At 33.7% G+C, this 17,193-nt stretch overlaps 1 protein-coding gene across 4 annotated transcripts in view; it reads right to left on the bottom strand.

Moving 5' to 3' along the window:
* The window catches only part of LOC137654766 (nuclear distribution protein nudE homolog 1-like), a 166,511-nt gene that overhangs the window by 13,280 nt on the left and 136,038 nt on the right, over window positions 1-17,193 (bottom strand). For all 4 annotated transcript variants that reach the window (XM_068388701.1, XM_068388703.1, XM_068388705.1 and 1 more), the window contains exons 6-7: window positions 12,393-12,611; window positions 6,820-6,920 (exon numbers count right to left, since the gene is read on the bottom strand). In XM_068388701.1, coding sequence (XP_068244802.1) covers window positions 6,820-6,920; window positions 12,393-12,611 — 320 coding nt within the window. The remainder of the gene's footprint in view (window positions 1-6,819; window positions 6,921-12,392; window positions 12,612-17,193) is intronic.

Here is a 17,193-nt window from a genome sequence, read left to right on the forward strand (position 1 = left end):
ATCATGCCATTTTTCCATTTCTACTATACAGCCTGAATTTACTTTCCTCTTCGACTTTCTTTTTTCCAGCTTATGGGCGTTTAATGTAATTTCTATTTTCTTGTATGTTCAAGAATTTTCTTTTTCTCTCTGCAGTTGTTCTCTCAGTACAGTGCATTCATTTTTATACATTCTTCTTTTTTTTTTAGCAGACAAAAGGAGTTTGTTCTTTACAAGTATAATTCCACATTGACATTGTATTGTTTTACACTCAGCTTTATTGTAATAGTCTCTTGTTTCTGTTTTGATATTTTTAGCATCAGCTGCATTCCTGAATTTTTAACATGAATTAATTCTACTTCGTGATCAAGTGAGTTTCTTTAGACAATACCTTAGTCATCAGCTATGTCTCTGATTGCTGCAAAGTTGCAATTCCTACGACTAAAATGAAATAAAATAGACTATAGGCTTTTTTATACACTCCTATCTCTAAAAAGTAACCCATTATGCATATATGCTTTCAAGGTTCTTATAGATAATAAAGGTACCTCTTCTATTGATCCTTCAGCTTCTACCAGACTTTAAATAATATTTGCCCTAGTTACGGGTGTCGACCTATTATCTGTCTTAGCATAGATTTCCGAGATAAACAGGAGTGTTGTATCATTATTGTAGAAGCCCACTTAACTGGATAAGACTTGTAGTTCACTCAAATTTTTTATCAGAAGCTAAAATCAAAAGAAAGCATTTTCCTTGCCAAGTTCTTACAAGAATACTAATAGTGTTCAAAATGTGATTGAGTTAATGTTAGAACTATGTACATCTTAGTTTCAATGAGGAGAACCCAAGGCTTCTTAGGCACTAATGAACTCGAGAACAATTCCCAACTTTCACTTAAAACAAAACATCAATATTTTGGCCTCTATGCACCGTATGACCGTTCTTTCTAGAATCAGCCAGTCATCCAAATATAACAGATTCAGATTACTCTAGGGAGTATTCACTTCTCTAAAAGGGATATTGCCCTGATAAAAATTTTGGGAGCTGTGCTCAGTCCACAGTGCATAACTCAAAACTCAAATGTCTTTCCCAGAAGCGAAAATATACATCCAGCAAGTCTACTTTAAAAATATAATAACCTACTTAAAGGGCTGAAAGAACTGATTGATTTGATTCAATGTTGAATATTATGGTTAATATAAATTTGTTCAACTTGAACACATTGAGAACTGTCTCCATCCTCTTGATGCTTTTTCCAGCAAAAAAGGTCAATTGTAAAAGTATGACGTGTTGAGGTTTTCTTCTATTGTCACAAGAACGGTTACTTGTTTAAGAGCTTCCTGACATTTTGAGCCACTTGATTATGCATAGAGATCTACTGAAGTCAGAGAAAGTGCTAACTCCTTTAAAACAGGAAGGGACTCCTGTAATTTTGCTTGATTACCTGAATGACCCAAGGCTTTACATTCATGACCTCCCATTGATGTCAAAAGAACTTGAGTCTTGCACCTATCAGAGCTTGAAGGCCTTTTTCTATGATTTTGAGGACGTCTTTGGAACTTGAGTTGGCTGTTTTGAACTTAAACGCAGGTATCCAAAGGGCTACTGCGAATGAGACACACTTTCCTTAAGAAGTGTTGGTGCTTGAAATATTTGAGGTCTGCTTGCCTGTGTCATAAGATCATGTGTATCTTTACTTTGAAGGTTTAAAGAGATGCTCTTGATAATCTTTGGGTCAAACAGTTCTCCTTTTATTTCTTGAATAAATGCCCTACAGAAAAAAAAAAGTGACTGGATACGTAGACCTCGGTGCTTCCAGCAACTTACTACAAGACAAAGCTTACCTTTGGCCCTTTTTCTCTATCATGGGAACTTTCCATAACAGAATCCACTGCTTGAATAAAAGTCTCCTTGTAAACACTCTTTTAATTATAAGAATTTAAAAGTCCCCTCTACTGGTGCTCCCATTCTTGCATTCACTGCCACTACATTCTCATCTGTGTGTCCATTCTTGCTTCCATGTCCTTCCTTATTTCAAATTTGGAAGTCTTATCTCTCACTCTTTTCCATAAAGGAGAGTAATAATCAACCCTTCTATGAAACTTGCATTTACTGGCCTGCCATGAAAAGGAAGTCAAAGTCGAACCAGATGAAATGGGTATTTGGTAGTTCAAACCAACGATAACTACCCGCACCTCTGGAAAAACTCATGGACGTCTTTGGGGATCAAAAACACAAATGGGGATGGTCCTGTTCTTTGATACTTCGAATCACCACCTCAACACAACCGAACGTGCACGTGGACGGTGGAGAAGAATGATACGGTGAGCCCATCTCGTCAACGTCCAGTCTCTGTTCGTCAACTTGTCTATACGTGTTAGTATAGGCAGGCATGTTGAGAAGTCCTTACTATGCAAACTACTTTAGTTTTCATCTTATACTACTGTATTTGGTATAGAACATGATTGAATAATATGTATTATACACAGAATATGTAAACAACTAGATATTCCTCATGTTAAAGATTTGACTAGATATGCATACAATTCTATAAATGTCTTCACGCAGTCATTATAGTGTGGCACAGAGGAAAAGATGAGTGAAATGTTTACGCCTTTTAGTATACAAGTATAATAAAATTTGTAACACTACAGCACTCTCTTTATTTACGATTTGCTTCCTATGTGTCTTTCAATATAAAGATCTTGTTGCATGTGTACATACAAGGTCAAGCCTAGTATGGCAAGGATTAGATCGAATAATTTAGAGTTTTTCTGGTATCCTGAAAATCAAAAGTCTTCCGTCCAGAACTTTGCCAGTGTTCGCCAGATTCCGGCATCTGGCACCGTATCGTTTGGCAAGCACTAAACAAACGTTTACCGAAATGGAAGAAAATAGGCACTGCCACAAGGCATCAAGACCATGGTCATTGTCATTGACCCCGATATCGTTTGTTATAAATAAAAGATTATTCAATTTAAAACCATAAAAGCAAAGATGTCCTTATAAATTTTATATAGCTTTCAGAAGACCTGTTTCTGAAATAAATCTAAAAGCAACTAATTCTGTGCAAGAATCAACTTAAAAATTGATTTAGAGTCTTCTAGTATTCCAAAAATCAAAGGTCATTGATGCTGATATCGTTTGTTATCAATAAATAAAAGAATATTCAATTTAAAACCATAAAAGCAAATATGTCCTCATAGAAGTTAAATAGCTTTCAGGAGACCTGCTTCTGAAATAAATCTTTAAGCAACTGATTGTGTGCAAGAATTAACTGTTAAAAAAAAACCTTATCAAGATATATACCGTTTCATCACACCTTTAGATAGCTGGGCAACATACATATGAACTTAATATTTAGAATGGTAAATGCCAGCAAGGAATTCCTAAGAAATTGATAACAGCAAAGAGGATCAAGTATGAGACTGCCTAAAAGTAACCTACAATTGAAACCATCAGAACCAATAAGCAGTAAAGCCAGGTAAGAGAATACTGTATTTAGTTTAAGGAAAATAATGATGGTAACAAAATAACAATTAACAATTGCATACAGTATTTGTTGCCTAGTTAAAAATTACCCAAAGCATAGGAAACTTATTCCATTTTACAGCTGAATGAGCACCAGTTATGAATAAAACTGTTGATGGTTACAAGAGAATGCCTTACTGAAATACTTCTAGGCATTGAAAGATATAAAATGGTAAAACACCTTAAGACAAGTAACAAGCGATCTTCCACTGTCTTGGATTGCAGTTTTCTTTCTTTAGGGTACACCTTTTCCTTTTTTCCTTTACTCACTGGTTTATTTTTCCTGTTAGAGCCCCTGGGCTTATAGCATCCTGCTTTTCCTACTAGGGTTGTAGCTTAACAAGTAATAATAATAATAGCAGACAATAAAGAAACTTCAATGAGCTCATTTTAAAGGAATATCTAAATACACAGTCCTTTTCCTCATCATATGAGGAATATTCTTTATTCTAATAATCGTAATCATTATAAAAGTATAAATCATTATTGTATTATTATATTGTAGATATTTAACCAGACTATCATGTTCCATTTCCTAACTCATCATTAGTGGGTAAGATTTCGATAAAGAAATATGAAAAGAAGGATTTGGATAAAGAAATATTGAAAGGAGCTGGACAGGTGGGTAGGAAGAGACTAAACCCATAAGGTGAAAGGTAAAAAAGAGAGCAATGCAGCTGGAATCACATAGACTGCACTAAGGATTCCAGTGTAACCTTCAATACAGTACAATGGAGAGAGAAGAATAAGGGTGATATCCCAGAGATTTATTACTGTAAAATATATATCCACGTATAAGACGACGTTTAGATCAAACGAGGTAAAAAAATTTGGGCAAATTTCAATAAATTTATGAAGGTCATCTTATACGCAGAAATATACGGTAAACTGATTCGAACATGGTTATTTCTGACAATTTAGGAGTGAGTACTATTCCCAAGAATAGTACTTACTTCCAACACAAATTGAGACCTGCACAAAATCTTTTTGACAAAAGACTATTCTTATAATATAGTTTAACCAGACTAATTAATTGACAATTCTAAATCTAATAAATCCAACCTAAAGGGGGATGATTTTAATTAATTCATTACAATATATCTCATTTCATACATTGTAACTCTTCAAATAAACTCATATGAAGATTCTGATACAATTCTTTGTTTAAACTATACTTAAGTTGGGATGATAATGATAACGATGACGACTTATGGGGTCTAGGGTGTCATACAGCACTAATATAAGTTGTAAGTTGAAAAGTGGACAATTGGAAAAATTGTGTGTGTTTGTAAGCAGCTATTCATAAAGTAAGAAGCTGGTCACATGTGTGATGGATACTAGGCCATAATAATGGCATTATTTTTTAAATGAAGGACATCACAAACCAACTATTGGCTTAATCTGTTTTAATCCATATCATCGCATTCATTATTCTGCAATGTCAGCTTTTAACCTAATGTGATGGATCTTCGATACAGTAACGAATCAATCAATTTAGGAACAGGGTCTTTAGAATTGGAGTTTAATGAAGATTGAAAAAGAAAGCAAATCAGATAATGGTTAGGTAAGTAAAATTTGGAAATCAAATCGCCTGAAATTACATATAAAATTCAGGCTATATATAAATTTAGTGGGTAAGTGTTACTGTATGGACATGAGTCACGGTATGACAATGAAACAATATCCAATAGATTTTGTAGATTTGGGAACAAAGCAATCAGAAGAATATTGGGAATTAAATGGAGGACAGGATTAGAAATAAAACTATAAGAGAGATTATTCGAGTGACATATGTGGATGAGATCATGATGAAGGTTAGAGGGAGATGGTTTGAGCATGTTCTTTGCACTCCCCACAGAGATTAGTTCGCCAAACTTTTAACTGGGCTTCACAAGGCACTAGAAGAGTTGGAAGGCCCAGCCCTACATGGCTGAGGACTATGAAGCATGACATGGGAGATGATGAATGGAGAAATATTGATTTAAAAGCTCAAGATAGAAATGACTGGGGAAATCTAACAGAGGCCCTTCGCATCAATTGGTGTAGGAGGAGATGATGATGATGAATCTAACAACATAAAATTACAATTTCTTTTAGCTAACTCTCATTTCATAAACAGCAAACAATCTCAGTAATGTCAACATATTTAGTAAAGGAAGACACTTTATTATTATTATTACTAAGCTACAACCCTAGTTGGAAAAGCAGGATGCTATAAATCCCAAGGGCTCCAACAAGGAAAGAAAAGCCCAGTGAGGCTATTAAAAACAAACTAACACACAAAGATGAGACTTCACATACAGCATAATGGTAAACTTCTATGTCCTAAAAAACTCTTGCTTATTCTTTTTAATGTCATTTCATCAGTTCCCCCCCATTGTTTTGATATTTATGACTGGATTCTTCCTTCTTACAGAGCAATGCATCTATTTTCTTTTTTAAACTTTTTCTGAATCTGTTGGTGACAGTCTCGTTCTCCCCTATTCAATTTTTTCTTTGCCATTCTACTCCCCTCTTTCAATATCTTAAAAAAGAGCTCTCATGTTGTAGTTACCTACAATTTATCTGCATTTACTAGCTCTAAGGAACCTGTTTTTCTACACTCAGTAAATTTTCTATCGCTATTATAAAGAATAAAGGACCAAGTGCCTGTCTTTCAAGGACACCAACATCATACTAAAATTATTTTTATATATCTGGCATTTTTTCACTCTATAACCTGTTATAATAGTGTACCACCATTTACTAACTAACTCTTCCTGTGGACTTGTCAAGGAAAGTGATGATCATCTAACGATGACTTTCCTAATTTTCAGCAGCTATTCAACCCTTTTTTTATTCCACCTGAACTTTGAGGAAAGGCCGGAGCAAGAGAGCTTATAATAGGATTAAAAGCTTATCTTAGCTAATTCAAAACCACACAATTTAGTCGCCTCAAGTAATTTCTATATATTCTGTTTATGAATCTTAAATTCCTGTGGTTCATTGAAAGTTAAATCCCAATATTTTACAAAACTTATTGCAGCTTCAATGAGTAAATGTTGGTATTCATATGATGCTTGCATCTTAGCAATAAGAACAGAATAGTAACTCTTCTAGTCTTGTGCATGAACATAATTTGAAAGCATTGTCTAATCCTCTTGGCATAAACATAAATGATTAAGAATATAAAAATCTCAGTGAAAGAAGTAAAACTGGAAAAGCGCAATATAAAAACCTAATAAAAAACAAAAATATATAGAGCTATCACAACATAAAAATGAGATTAAAATATTAAGATGTAAAAAACTAAACATTCAAAATACTCACCCCAACTTTTCTTAATAGATCACCAACAATATTCAGTGCTGATATCCTGGCTGAGGGAGTCAAAGGGATATTACCATTGTTTATATTGTGCAGGGTATGAGCTGAAAAAAATTACCAATTGAATTATCAATACAATATTCATGTTTTTCTACGAATTGTAAAAAATCAAAAGCTTAAAAAATGGAGGTCTAGACATTGAAAAAACTCAATAATACAATATTCATGTTTTTCTACGAATTATAAAAAATCAAAAGCTCAAAAATGGAGGTCTAAACATTGACAAAACTCAAGTTAATAAATAATGCAATATTCATGTTTTTCTAAGAATTGTGAAAAACCAAAAATTCAAATAATGCAGGTCTATACATTGACAAAACTCAATTTAATAATACAATATAATCAAAAGCTCAAAAAACTCAATTTAATAATACAATATTCATGTTTTTCTATAAATTGTAAAAAAACCAAAAACTCAAAAAATAAGTTAATAATACAATTTGTTTTTCTACGAATTGTAAAAAATCAAGTTAAAAAACTGGAGGTCTATACATGGACAAAATTCCAGTTGATACATTTTCTACTTAATAAATACTTTCTGAGCGCCCAACCTACACAACAAGGACAAAACTTTAAAATGCATTTTATTGATGAGGCCTAAAACTTTCTTAATATTACAAATTAAAAATATACAGACATAATAAAATGTTCTAATATATATTTAGGCATAAGTACGGTTCCAAAGCATGAGATCTCTCATGTCCCTTTCACAACCTTTGATTAAGTGATGCGTTTATGTCATAAACATGTTTTTCAATATACAAACCCACTGATCATAAGTTGCCTTTACCCTTTGAGAAACACTCCCAGTCACATTCAGAAAAATATAAAATTAAAGATGTACGCTTCATCTGGACTGACCTTATCAACCTAAGAGCTCTAAGGGAAAGGAAAATTTAATATCTTATGATTAATGGATCTGTATACTGAAAAAACTGTTTTGCAACATAGAAAAACTTGTTTGTTCAATACAACTCATTAATCATAAGTTACCCGAATGTACATTATGAGGTTGGGTGGACGAGATCAATGCTACTCCGAAGGAAAGGACCAGTTCTTACAAGTGGGGTACCACTCAGATTGCTTAATAGGTCAATGGCCAGTACAGCATTCATGTTCTTGGTGCCAAATGAAGTAAATCAAGGACTACTATCTCGTAAAATGTTACTAACCTCCAGCCTTGCTACTAACCTCTGTGAAAGCTATAGAAAGAAATTATAACAGTGAAAGAGAACCAATAGATAAATTCCCATCTGTCATTATTACAACTTGACCAGCTGCAACCAGAGGCCAAAGATACAGGTATCTTGGTATTTGTGGGTGAGGTCTCTCAGACAAAATATGGCACAGGTGGATTTCTGCCTCTACAATCCTGCCTTGGAAATGGTTGATATATTAGTATTTGTGTTTGAAGGCTAATGGAAAGGGATACTGGTTGACTTCATGAGCCTTAACCTTTCATTGGACAAAATCATATCTCGAAGGGCATTTACAGATTTTGATAACCACACACTTGATGCAGAAAGAGATAGCATTGTAAGAAGTTGGTGTTTTCCCCTCCTCTGTCCTCAAGAAAACCCTCAAGGATGGAGCTCAGATGATGATGATGCAGCCCTCCAGAAGTACTCCCTTAAGGACCTAACAAGGAAGAGCAATGGGTGTCCCTCAGCTGTATACAAACCTTGAATAGCAATGGGGATGGCCAATGTCAAAATGACCAGCTTTATGGTTCTTTCGCCACGATTTACTTGACAAAGGATAGCCCCATAGATTTCCAGTTTTCCATTTTGGTTATGATCTACGTCGAAGTGTGGAGCTTGCTCGCCCTCTAAAAGTGCAATGCTAACATTAACACTGTCATGAAGATGAAATCCTAGTGGGATGCATTCCACATAGATTCATAGAATGATCCACCTGAGAGGTCTCCATGCGGTCTTCAGAGAGGTTTGGCTGAAGTGCCTTAACAGTTACGAGAAATCTCAATTGATCTCCTTGAGTCTAGGTACTTGAATATCATGACAGAGGCAAGGGATGATCTGTGGCTTTGATGGCTAGGAGGCAGAGTTTCAAGTCTTGCCTCAGGAAGATGAAGACGACGGCAATCTATCTGTGGAATAGAACATCATGTGCAGTAGTAAAAACTGGTACCACCAAGTGGAAACTTGGCTCACTTTACTTTGTAGAAATTAGTTGGGGATCTCCGGAATATAGCAGCAATGGTGGATGTGCCCCCTCAGAAAACCTTATCTCCGCAAGAATACTTTATAACCTACATGCATCTAGCTTGAGAGGTCCCAGCCCACAGCAAAGTCTGTGGATCAAAGCCACCTTCACAAGCTACTTCTCAAGTCACTTCCACTGCAGGTGAAGGTTGCACAGTGGATAAAAGCTCAAGCTAGCTGGTTGTCAGCGCTACCAGAGGTATTAACGTTAGCAAAAGCTTGAGCCGACTGGCTGCAAACATGTGAGTTACCTATATCATAAAGTTGGCTATCCTTCCCAGCGTGACAGCATGATGAGAAGTGCTTCTTGACAGAAAGTGAAACATAAATAAAGCCTTAGTATGCTAACAATGCAAATTGATAACCAAAAACGGGCTAACCTTTCTGAATAAGTAATACTTAATTGATTAGTATTTACAAATGATAAACCAGAAAAATGAAAATATTCCAAGATTATATTTAATTTAAAACTAATAAATGAACTAATTCTTGGCTACATAAAACCAACAAGTGAGAGAAATACCATATATGAGATTATAAAGAATATAGTAATCAGTGGAACCGCTGCAAAGCCTACTCGATTCTCCGGCAAGTTGATACTGTAACTCCAAACAAAACACTTCATATGACCATGAAAAGATCTTCATTATAGTTCTCCAATTACAATAGAGCAGTGTTAACCAAAAAAAAACATACTGAAGCAAAAAGAAAACAGGGATGAAAAAGACTTGCAATAGAACACTGGCACAACACTAATGGGCAAAGGACTGGACAATGGTTACCGCACTTATTCATATGCTGAAATGAAGCATAGGCCACCAAGATGATGACTAGGCCAGGCAAGGGAGAGCAGGGACATTTTCTTTTACCCTTTTCTGCAATCTATTCAAACCCAGATGAAGGCAACTTACAATTCATGGATTGTATAAAACAAACCTTACCTCTTAGTGATGAAACAATAAAATGGATTTCTAAATAACTAATATAAAGATATTGCAAAATAAATAAACCAAATCTCACCTCCGCTCCATGCCTTAAATACAGTGGGTTCTTGAGTTACCATGATTAAATTTACACTGCATATGTACTCTCAACTTTAATAAAACTCAGTATATAATTGTAAAAAAAAGTGTATGTGAGCATTAGAACCATTATAAAACCACCAGAAAATTCAACTGCCAACATATATCTATATAACGGAATAATAACTACAATTCTGATGAGAGAAAAGAATATTTTAGCTCTAAGCGTTTCTTTCCAACTAGCATAAGTAAAATGTTCTAAACAATTTATACACAAAAATAAGAACACGGTTATAAATGGAATGGCAAAGCACAAGTAGTAATATCACATAAATGTCCCAATGCTTTCTGATCAGATCTTATTTTCCTCTCCTGTGTTATTTCATTTTCAATTTAGCACTACAGAGACAAAAACAAGAAATAATAAACATCAGCACTATACAGGTCCTGTACATAATAGCTAAATAGGAATTGATGACAAATATCTGATGGTTTTAAAATGCAGAATTTTAATAATAAAATCACTTATTTCCATGCTCGGCAGATATTAATATTGTTTGTCTCTCGAAGCTGGTTAGTGTCTTGGAGAAAGAACGATTTGAAATCCTAACCTCACAGAACAGATTAAGAACCTTTCCCTTATGTTTTCAGTTTTGTTCAAACAAAACCTTCCAGCCCTCATGTGACAGAAATGAATTTTATGAGGTATTACAGGGAGGGTGGCCTGTGGTACCCTAGCAGTCCCAGTTTTCAGTTTTTGTCCAAACAAAACTTCCCAGCCCTTATGTGACACAGGAATGAATTTTACAAAGTATTACAGGGGAGGGTGGGATGTGGCAACCTAGCAGTACCAACCAAACTCAGCTGAATCCCTCACCAGGCTGGGATGAACAAAGAGAAGAAAAGCCTGCTTTTGGTTCTTTCTTTTTGACGTCGGCTACCCCCAAAAATTGGGGGAAGTGCCTTGGTAAATCATTGAAAATGGAAGAAAAGCATATAGATCTAGATTCAACCAATCCTTCTATATCAATGGATATAGAATTTGAGAGCTATACAGCTCTATCTTCTTGTTTAGAGGTTGAAAATGTGCCCATGTTCGGTCTTCTCCACCAATTCCGAATCCCCTGATACACTAAAGAATGCAAAAACCAATCATTTAGAAGAATCTGTCACTTCCTGCTAAAATGATCTGCTACAACTTTCAACTTACCTGAAATCGTCCTCAGCATCGTCAACGTTAAGAGAACTTCCGCCATCAGAAAGAGATTCCGTCCCGATCCCTCTTTATTTACGAAAGTAAGCCAGTGCAGCCATGTTGTCTGAATAAATAGACAAGCACTTCCATATCACCAGTTTTTTGGGCCTCAAGTGCCTTGAAAACAGCCAAGATTTCCAGGCGATTGATATGCAGTGTTGATTCTTCCTTTGAGATGAAGAAAATCAACAGTCGCCTTCCAACCTTTTAGAAAGCATCCATGAAAAGATACATTCAGAAAAGCTACTTCCAGTGAGATACTGAAGCAAATGGTGAGGATCGTCCCATTTCACCAGGTTTAATTGATTCTGTATCACTGGAACGTAAGTCGTATGCAAATCGAACTTGACAAATAAAAAAGTAGCCCTATAAAAACTACGCCGATGTATATAAAAAAAATCCCACGAGAGTACTCTTAAACTTTTACACCTGGAGACTAGGTTGCGGATACGTATGCACTCGAATACAGTATGCAATATACATATACAAACTATATGACTTGCTACTTTGCTAGTAGTAAATGTGATACTGTATTTCAAACTGTGTAAAAAGCCCTTTGAGCTCCATTGGATTACATTCTACGTCAGGATGTTTCTACTCCCTTCACTGCCACTGGATGTTTTTTCATTGTAATTAATCTATGCATATAAATATTCTACAATATGTAATATGCATCAATGGAAAGGAAAATTATTAAGCTATGTGACAGATAAAGTTTTAAAGTTCTACCTTGGAGAGTTTTTAAGCAAAGTTGGATTAAATGTCCCAAAACGTGGCCTGGGACTTTAGTGCCAAATTTCCTGATGAAGGATTGGAGCTCAAAAGGTGAAAACATTTAGCAAAGTGATACTCAGACTTTGTGCAATTTACACGTAAAACAAGAACCCACTATTATATATTCTATTACAGGAATAGATTTTACTGTTTAGGTTTGAGGGATAATTTCAATCTTTACATAAAGTAAAAAACTGAATAAAAATCATAAAAACTAAGCAATGAAACTTGAAAAAAACTTACATCTAACATGTGTGCTTGGAACAGACTCTGTTATTTGTGTAGTTGAAACAAGTTTATTAGAATCAACAATGGACTCTTCTGTAGGCAATTTGGTTGAGGACACTGGTTTTTGCGGTGATTGTAGATCAAGGTGATATTTGCTCTGTTGCTGTTGTAAAGCTTTGTCATTATCTGGCTCTACATCATCTTTTTCTTTGACGCAAAGTTCTTGTCGAAGATCTAGAGGAAGAAGAAACACGTGACATCACTTTGGAAAAATTACAAAAGTAAAGTAACAAATTGGTTTCAACGTTCAACCACTATTTAAGGGCACAACGCTAACAAAGAAAATGATAAATTCGTAGATAATTTGTATTTTTCCCTAACTAATACAAACCTGTAGTTATTTATATATGGATATATCTTTCAGCAAAGCTGGAAGGTAGACAATTAGACTTTTCTGAAAGACATATCCATGTATAAATAACAGAAGGTTTGTTAGTCTGGTGAACAAATATATCTTGCTTTTTTTTTACAAAGGCTATGGTACTGTACAGTACACGCATTTCCATATACAGTTGTATTTCATCACCAGAGCCAATACAGCCTATATAAATCCACATTTATACTAGTCTGGTTAAACTATCTAATAATATTACAATATATAATGTAATAAGAACATAGTACATTAATTATGTACAACTTTTATGACTTATAAAAACCATTGTCTTACTTGGGCTAGTAATTCCAGTACAGTATTTAAAGTGGTCAACCATAAAAATAATCTGATTTTGAAGCCTTCATCTCAAATTACTACAGCAGTGAACTATTAAAAAATTATGTATTTGTATGAGTAAAACTATATATTATTACTATTACAGTATTCAAAGCCAAGCTGTAACCACAATTCTATGAATAGAATGCTAGTTATAAAGCCCAACAGGGTAAAAATTGTGGTGGAAAGAAATCCAAGAAGAATAAACTTGGAATGAGAAATGACAAAAATAAGAAAGCAATGAAATGATACTTATGTCAACTTACTCAACAGAAAAACATTTGCATGAAATTTGAACTTGTGAAAATCGATCAACCCAAATACAGTATATGATTAGGAAGTTCACTCCATTATTTAATCATAAGAATATAACTTCTTGAATACAGCATCGTATTAAGCTTGACGTAAGAAAATGCTAAGCTGTTAGAATTAACTGCATAATTAGCACTGTGTTATGGATAGCATAATGTGAAAATGTTATGGATCGTATAATCTGAAAAAATCTGATAACTGGGAGTGGTCAGAATAAAGATTAACCTTCAACAGAGTGGGCAATAAATTTGGTAAATGACAGTGTTAAATATTAATATCAGGATAAAGGTCAAGGAATTTAATAATCTTCATTGTTTTTGCCTGACAATAATGGGAGTCAATTGCTAATGATTTATCCAAAAACAAAACAATGTTTTAAATACGGCTGAATACTGTAAAATTATTTCCTAGGGATTGAAAGACTTTCTCATTGTACAAGTGTTCAGTGAACCTGATGAGAGATACTGAATATGTTTCTCAAAAATAAATTTATAATTATGAATGACTAATGTATATAAATTTAAATGAGTTGCACATTGGTTAAAGTAACCTCAAAATGTCCATGAAATGACCTTGAGTAAGGTCTCATTGAAAAAAAAAATTGTTTGCCTATGGTTATATGGTTTTTAATATGTAAGTACTGTATGTTATGATATATTATCATTATAAGTAGGTTAGAAACTAATAAACATTTCCCTTCATTTCACAAAATAAAATATTCTTAATCATAGTTATTAGTTACTAAAATATTCTTTAGGATCCCCCTGATTTTCTTCTTAAGTGCTTGACCAAATATGACTGCTATAAATGGTCAAAATATTCTTTTCCAACCCCCCAGCAAGCACTTAACTTAACCCTAGCTGTGAAATTGGTCATGCTCCTTGCTCTGTGTATTGGTAATAACTTCATTTCTTCTTCTTCTTACTATTATTATTATAATTATTATTATTATTATTTATTGTTATTATTATTAACATCATCATTATTATTATAAATTGCATAGCTACAACCTTAGTTGGAAAAGCACGATGTTATAAGCGTGGGGGCCCCAACAGGGAAAATAGCCCAGGGAGGAAAGGAACCAAGGCAAAATAAAATATTTTAAGAACAGAAACAACATTAATATAAATATTTCCAATATATACTCTAAAAACTTAAACAAACAAGAGGAAGAGTAATTAGATAGAGTAGTGTGCCCAAATGTACCCACAAACAAGAGAACAGATGAATACCATTGAAATATCAAATTTTTAGCTATATGTGTACTTCATTTATATAATTGAACATCAAATACTTTTTTCTCAATACAGTATTACATATAATTTAGAACATCTTTAAACGTCTTAGGAAAAACGATCTTGAAGTACCAATAAATTAATGTTATGTCCAAGGCTTTATTGATGTCTGACTATTTTCATGTGCAATGATTTTATTTTTCAACTGCTAAAATCTCCCTCAATCTCTAGTGAGGACAGTGGCTGGCAGTCTGTTGAGGGAAGAACTCGAAAAAAGTGGGCACAGAAATATCAAAATGATGCACTTTTGACAGGAGAACAGACCAACTTGGATAAAGTAGGCACAAAACAGTAAAACACTGCACTGTTATGTCTACTGCTATATTGATATGAATCTATACAAATATAGTATTCTCTTCATTTAGGCCTGTTTCAGCTTGAAAGACTTTGGCATGAAAAAAAAACTTTATTAAAAGACTTAACAAACTACTGTGCTTGTAGAATGATGTAATAAATTGTCAAGAATTTACGTAACTTACTGTGACAAATGAGGGGAGAATCATTAAATGACAGCTCTACAGAATCATCTAGATTTAATTTGGAGGCTTACAAATGTGCACATAAATTCTATGAGAAATCCAGTGATCAAGAACCTGAACCCATTAGTCTTTTAGCATCTTGCTTTTCCAACTAGGATTGTAGCTTAGCTAGTAATAACAATAATAATAATTGATTAAGGTCTCCTTAAAGGTGTGGAATCAATTGTATAAAATAAACTATCCTGTCAACATCACCAACTTTCACGGAACCAAAACAAATAGTTTGTTGAAAAATTTAACAAAATCCTCCAGATCTTATAAAATATAGAAGTCTTAAGATTAAAATATAAGGAAATTCACTAATGATGAAAAAAGCAAAATATCGAATATCACAATTTAGGGACATTACTCGCTCCTTTGAAAGAGCATGAATTTGACTAGGATACTTTATTCAGCTACATTTTAGTTGACCAATATCTTCAAGCATCAAAGATACACAATGGTTTATATTCACAATAACTTTACATTTAAACAATCAAAGACATTTTAATCATTATATACATTAACAATTTTAATGATAAACCAATAAAATTCTGTATAGGATAAATTGCTTACAATTTCCTATAATTATGAAGAAAATATATTATACACCAAATATTTTTATCACAATGCAAACTACACAATCTACAAACAACCCTTATCCACTTTGACCCATACTCAGTGTCAGTGTGAAAATGAGTGAACAGCTCAGAAATTTAAATCACTCCTTTACTAAATCTTCTTACTTTGGTGATCTCTTCTAATATGAAGGCTGTTCATTCATTAAATGACAATAAAACATTTCCAATCATAGACTAATAATAAACACTAACTTCTACAACATTCCACTACCACTACTTTAGCAGGTTCTTGCATATTTTCCAAAAAGTTTCAAGAAAAGCTCTAACCCATGCATTGAGCTCAAAGATTTTCTCTCATGTCATTCAGTTCGAAGTTATATTATTATATAAACTTGCCATGCCTAAATTATAAGATTAAAATATTAATTTCTATTTCAGTGTGTCTGTCTGTCTGGCTATGTATACATACAGTAAAAACTGCATGGATAGCGTATGGATACTTTGAGACGAATTTCTGCACCCTGTGTGCTAGTTATGTTAGTACTTGTCCACAATAAATGTGCAAATGGAGGGAAATTTTTGCTAGCAGACGGATACAATGCCTATAAACCGATTTGAATTTGTAAGGTCATACACAGTTTGCTTGTATTCAAAGTTACAAGTAAATTGAGATACTACTGTATATATTATACACATAAGTGACATTATATTCACATATATCACCTTTACTTTTCATGTGATAAAACTATTTTCTGGGCTTAACTGTACCTTTTCCAAGTCTTTTTTACCATTTAATGTGTATTAATGAAAATAGAGCAACCATTATTTGTATTTTACATATCAAAATGAAACAAATATTTTTTTATCCGGTTGCTATGAAATGGACAGGGTATATTTCCTTTGTGGAGAAGTACCTTCCATGAAAGAATCCAGCTGTCTCAAAGTTGATAAAAAATAGGAGATATTTTCCTTCTACAATTACCTCAAAACATAAAACCCAAATAAATGTAGGAAAATATCTAAAAGCTGATATCATTAAATTCAATTAAACTTTTAGTTTAAAAGTATAATGTACAGCATGTCAAATTTGAATCACATTTGATTTTTTTCATTTTTGCCTACAATTTTTTATCATATTAATCTACTATAGGGGAAATAGACATAATTCTTAAAGATATCATATCAACTTAGTGATAGACTTTGAGAAATCTCTGGTAGTGTTTTGAGCAAAGATTAAGTAATATCCCAGAATATCTTGATAAAATTTCGTCGTCCAAAAGCTCAGTAGATCAAACAAATTACAATGTGGCCTTATGGTTTTTGTGTGCTTATCAATCTACC

Source organism: Palaemon carinicauda, chromosome 15 (assembly GCF_036898095.1).
Source record: "Palaemon carinicauda isolate YSFRI2023 chromosome 15, ASM3689809v2, whole genome shotgun sequence".
Classification (NCBI taxonomy): Eukaryota; Metazoa; Arthropoda; class Malacostraca; order Decapoda; family Palaemonidae; genus Palaemon; species Palaemon carinicauda.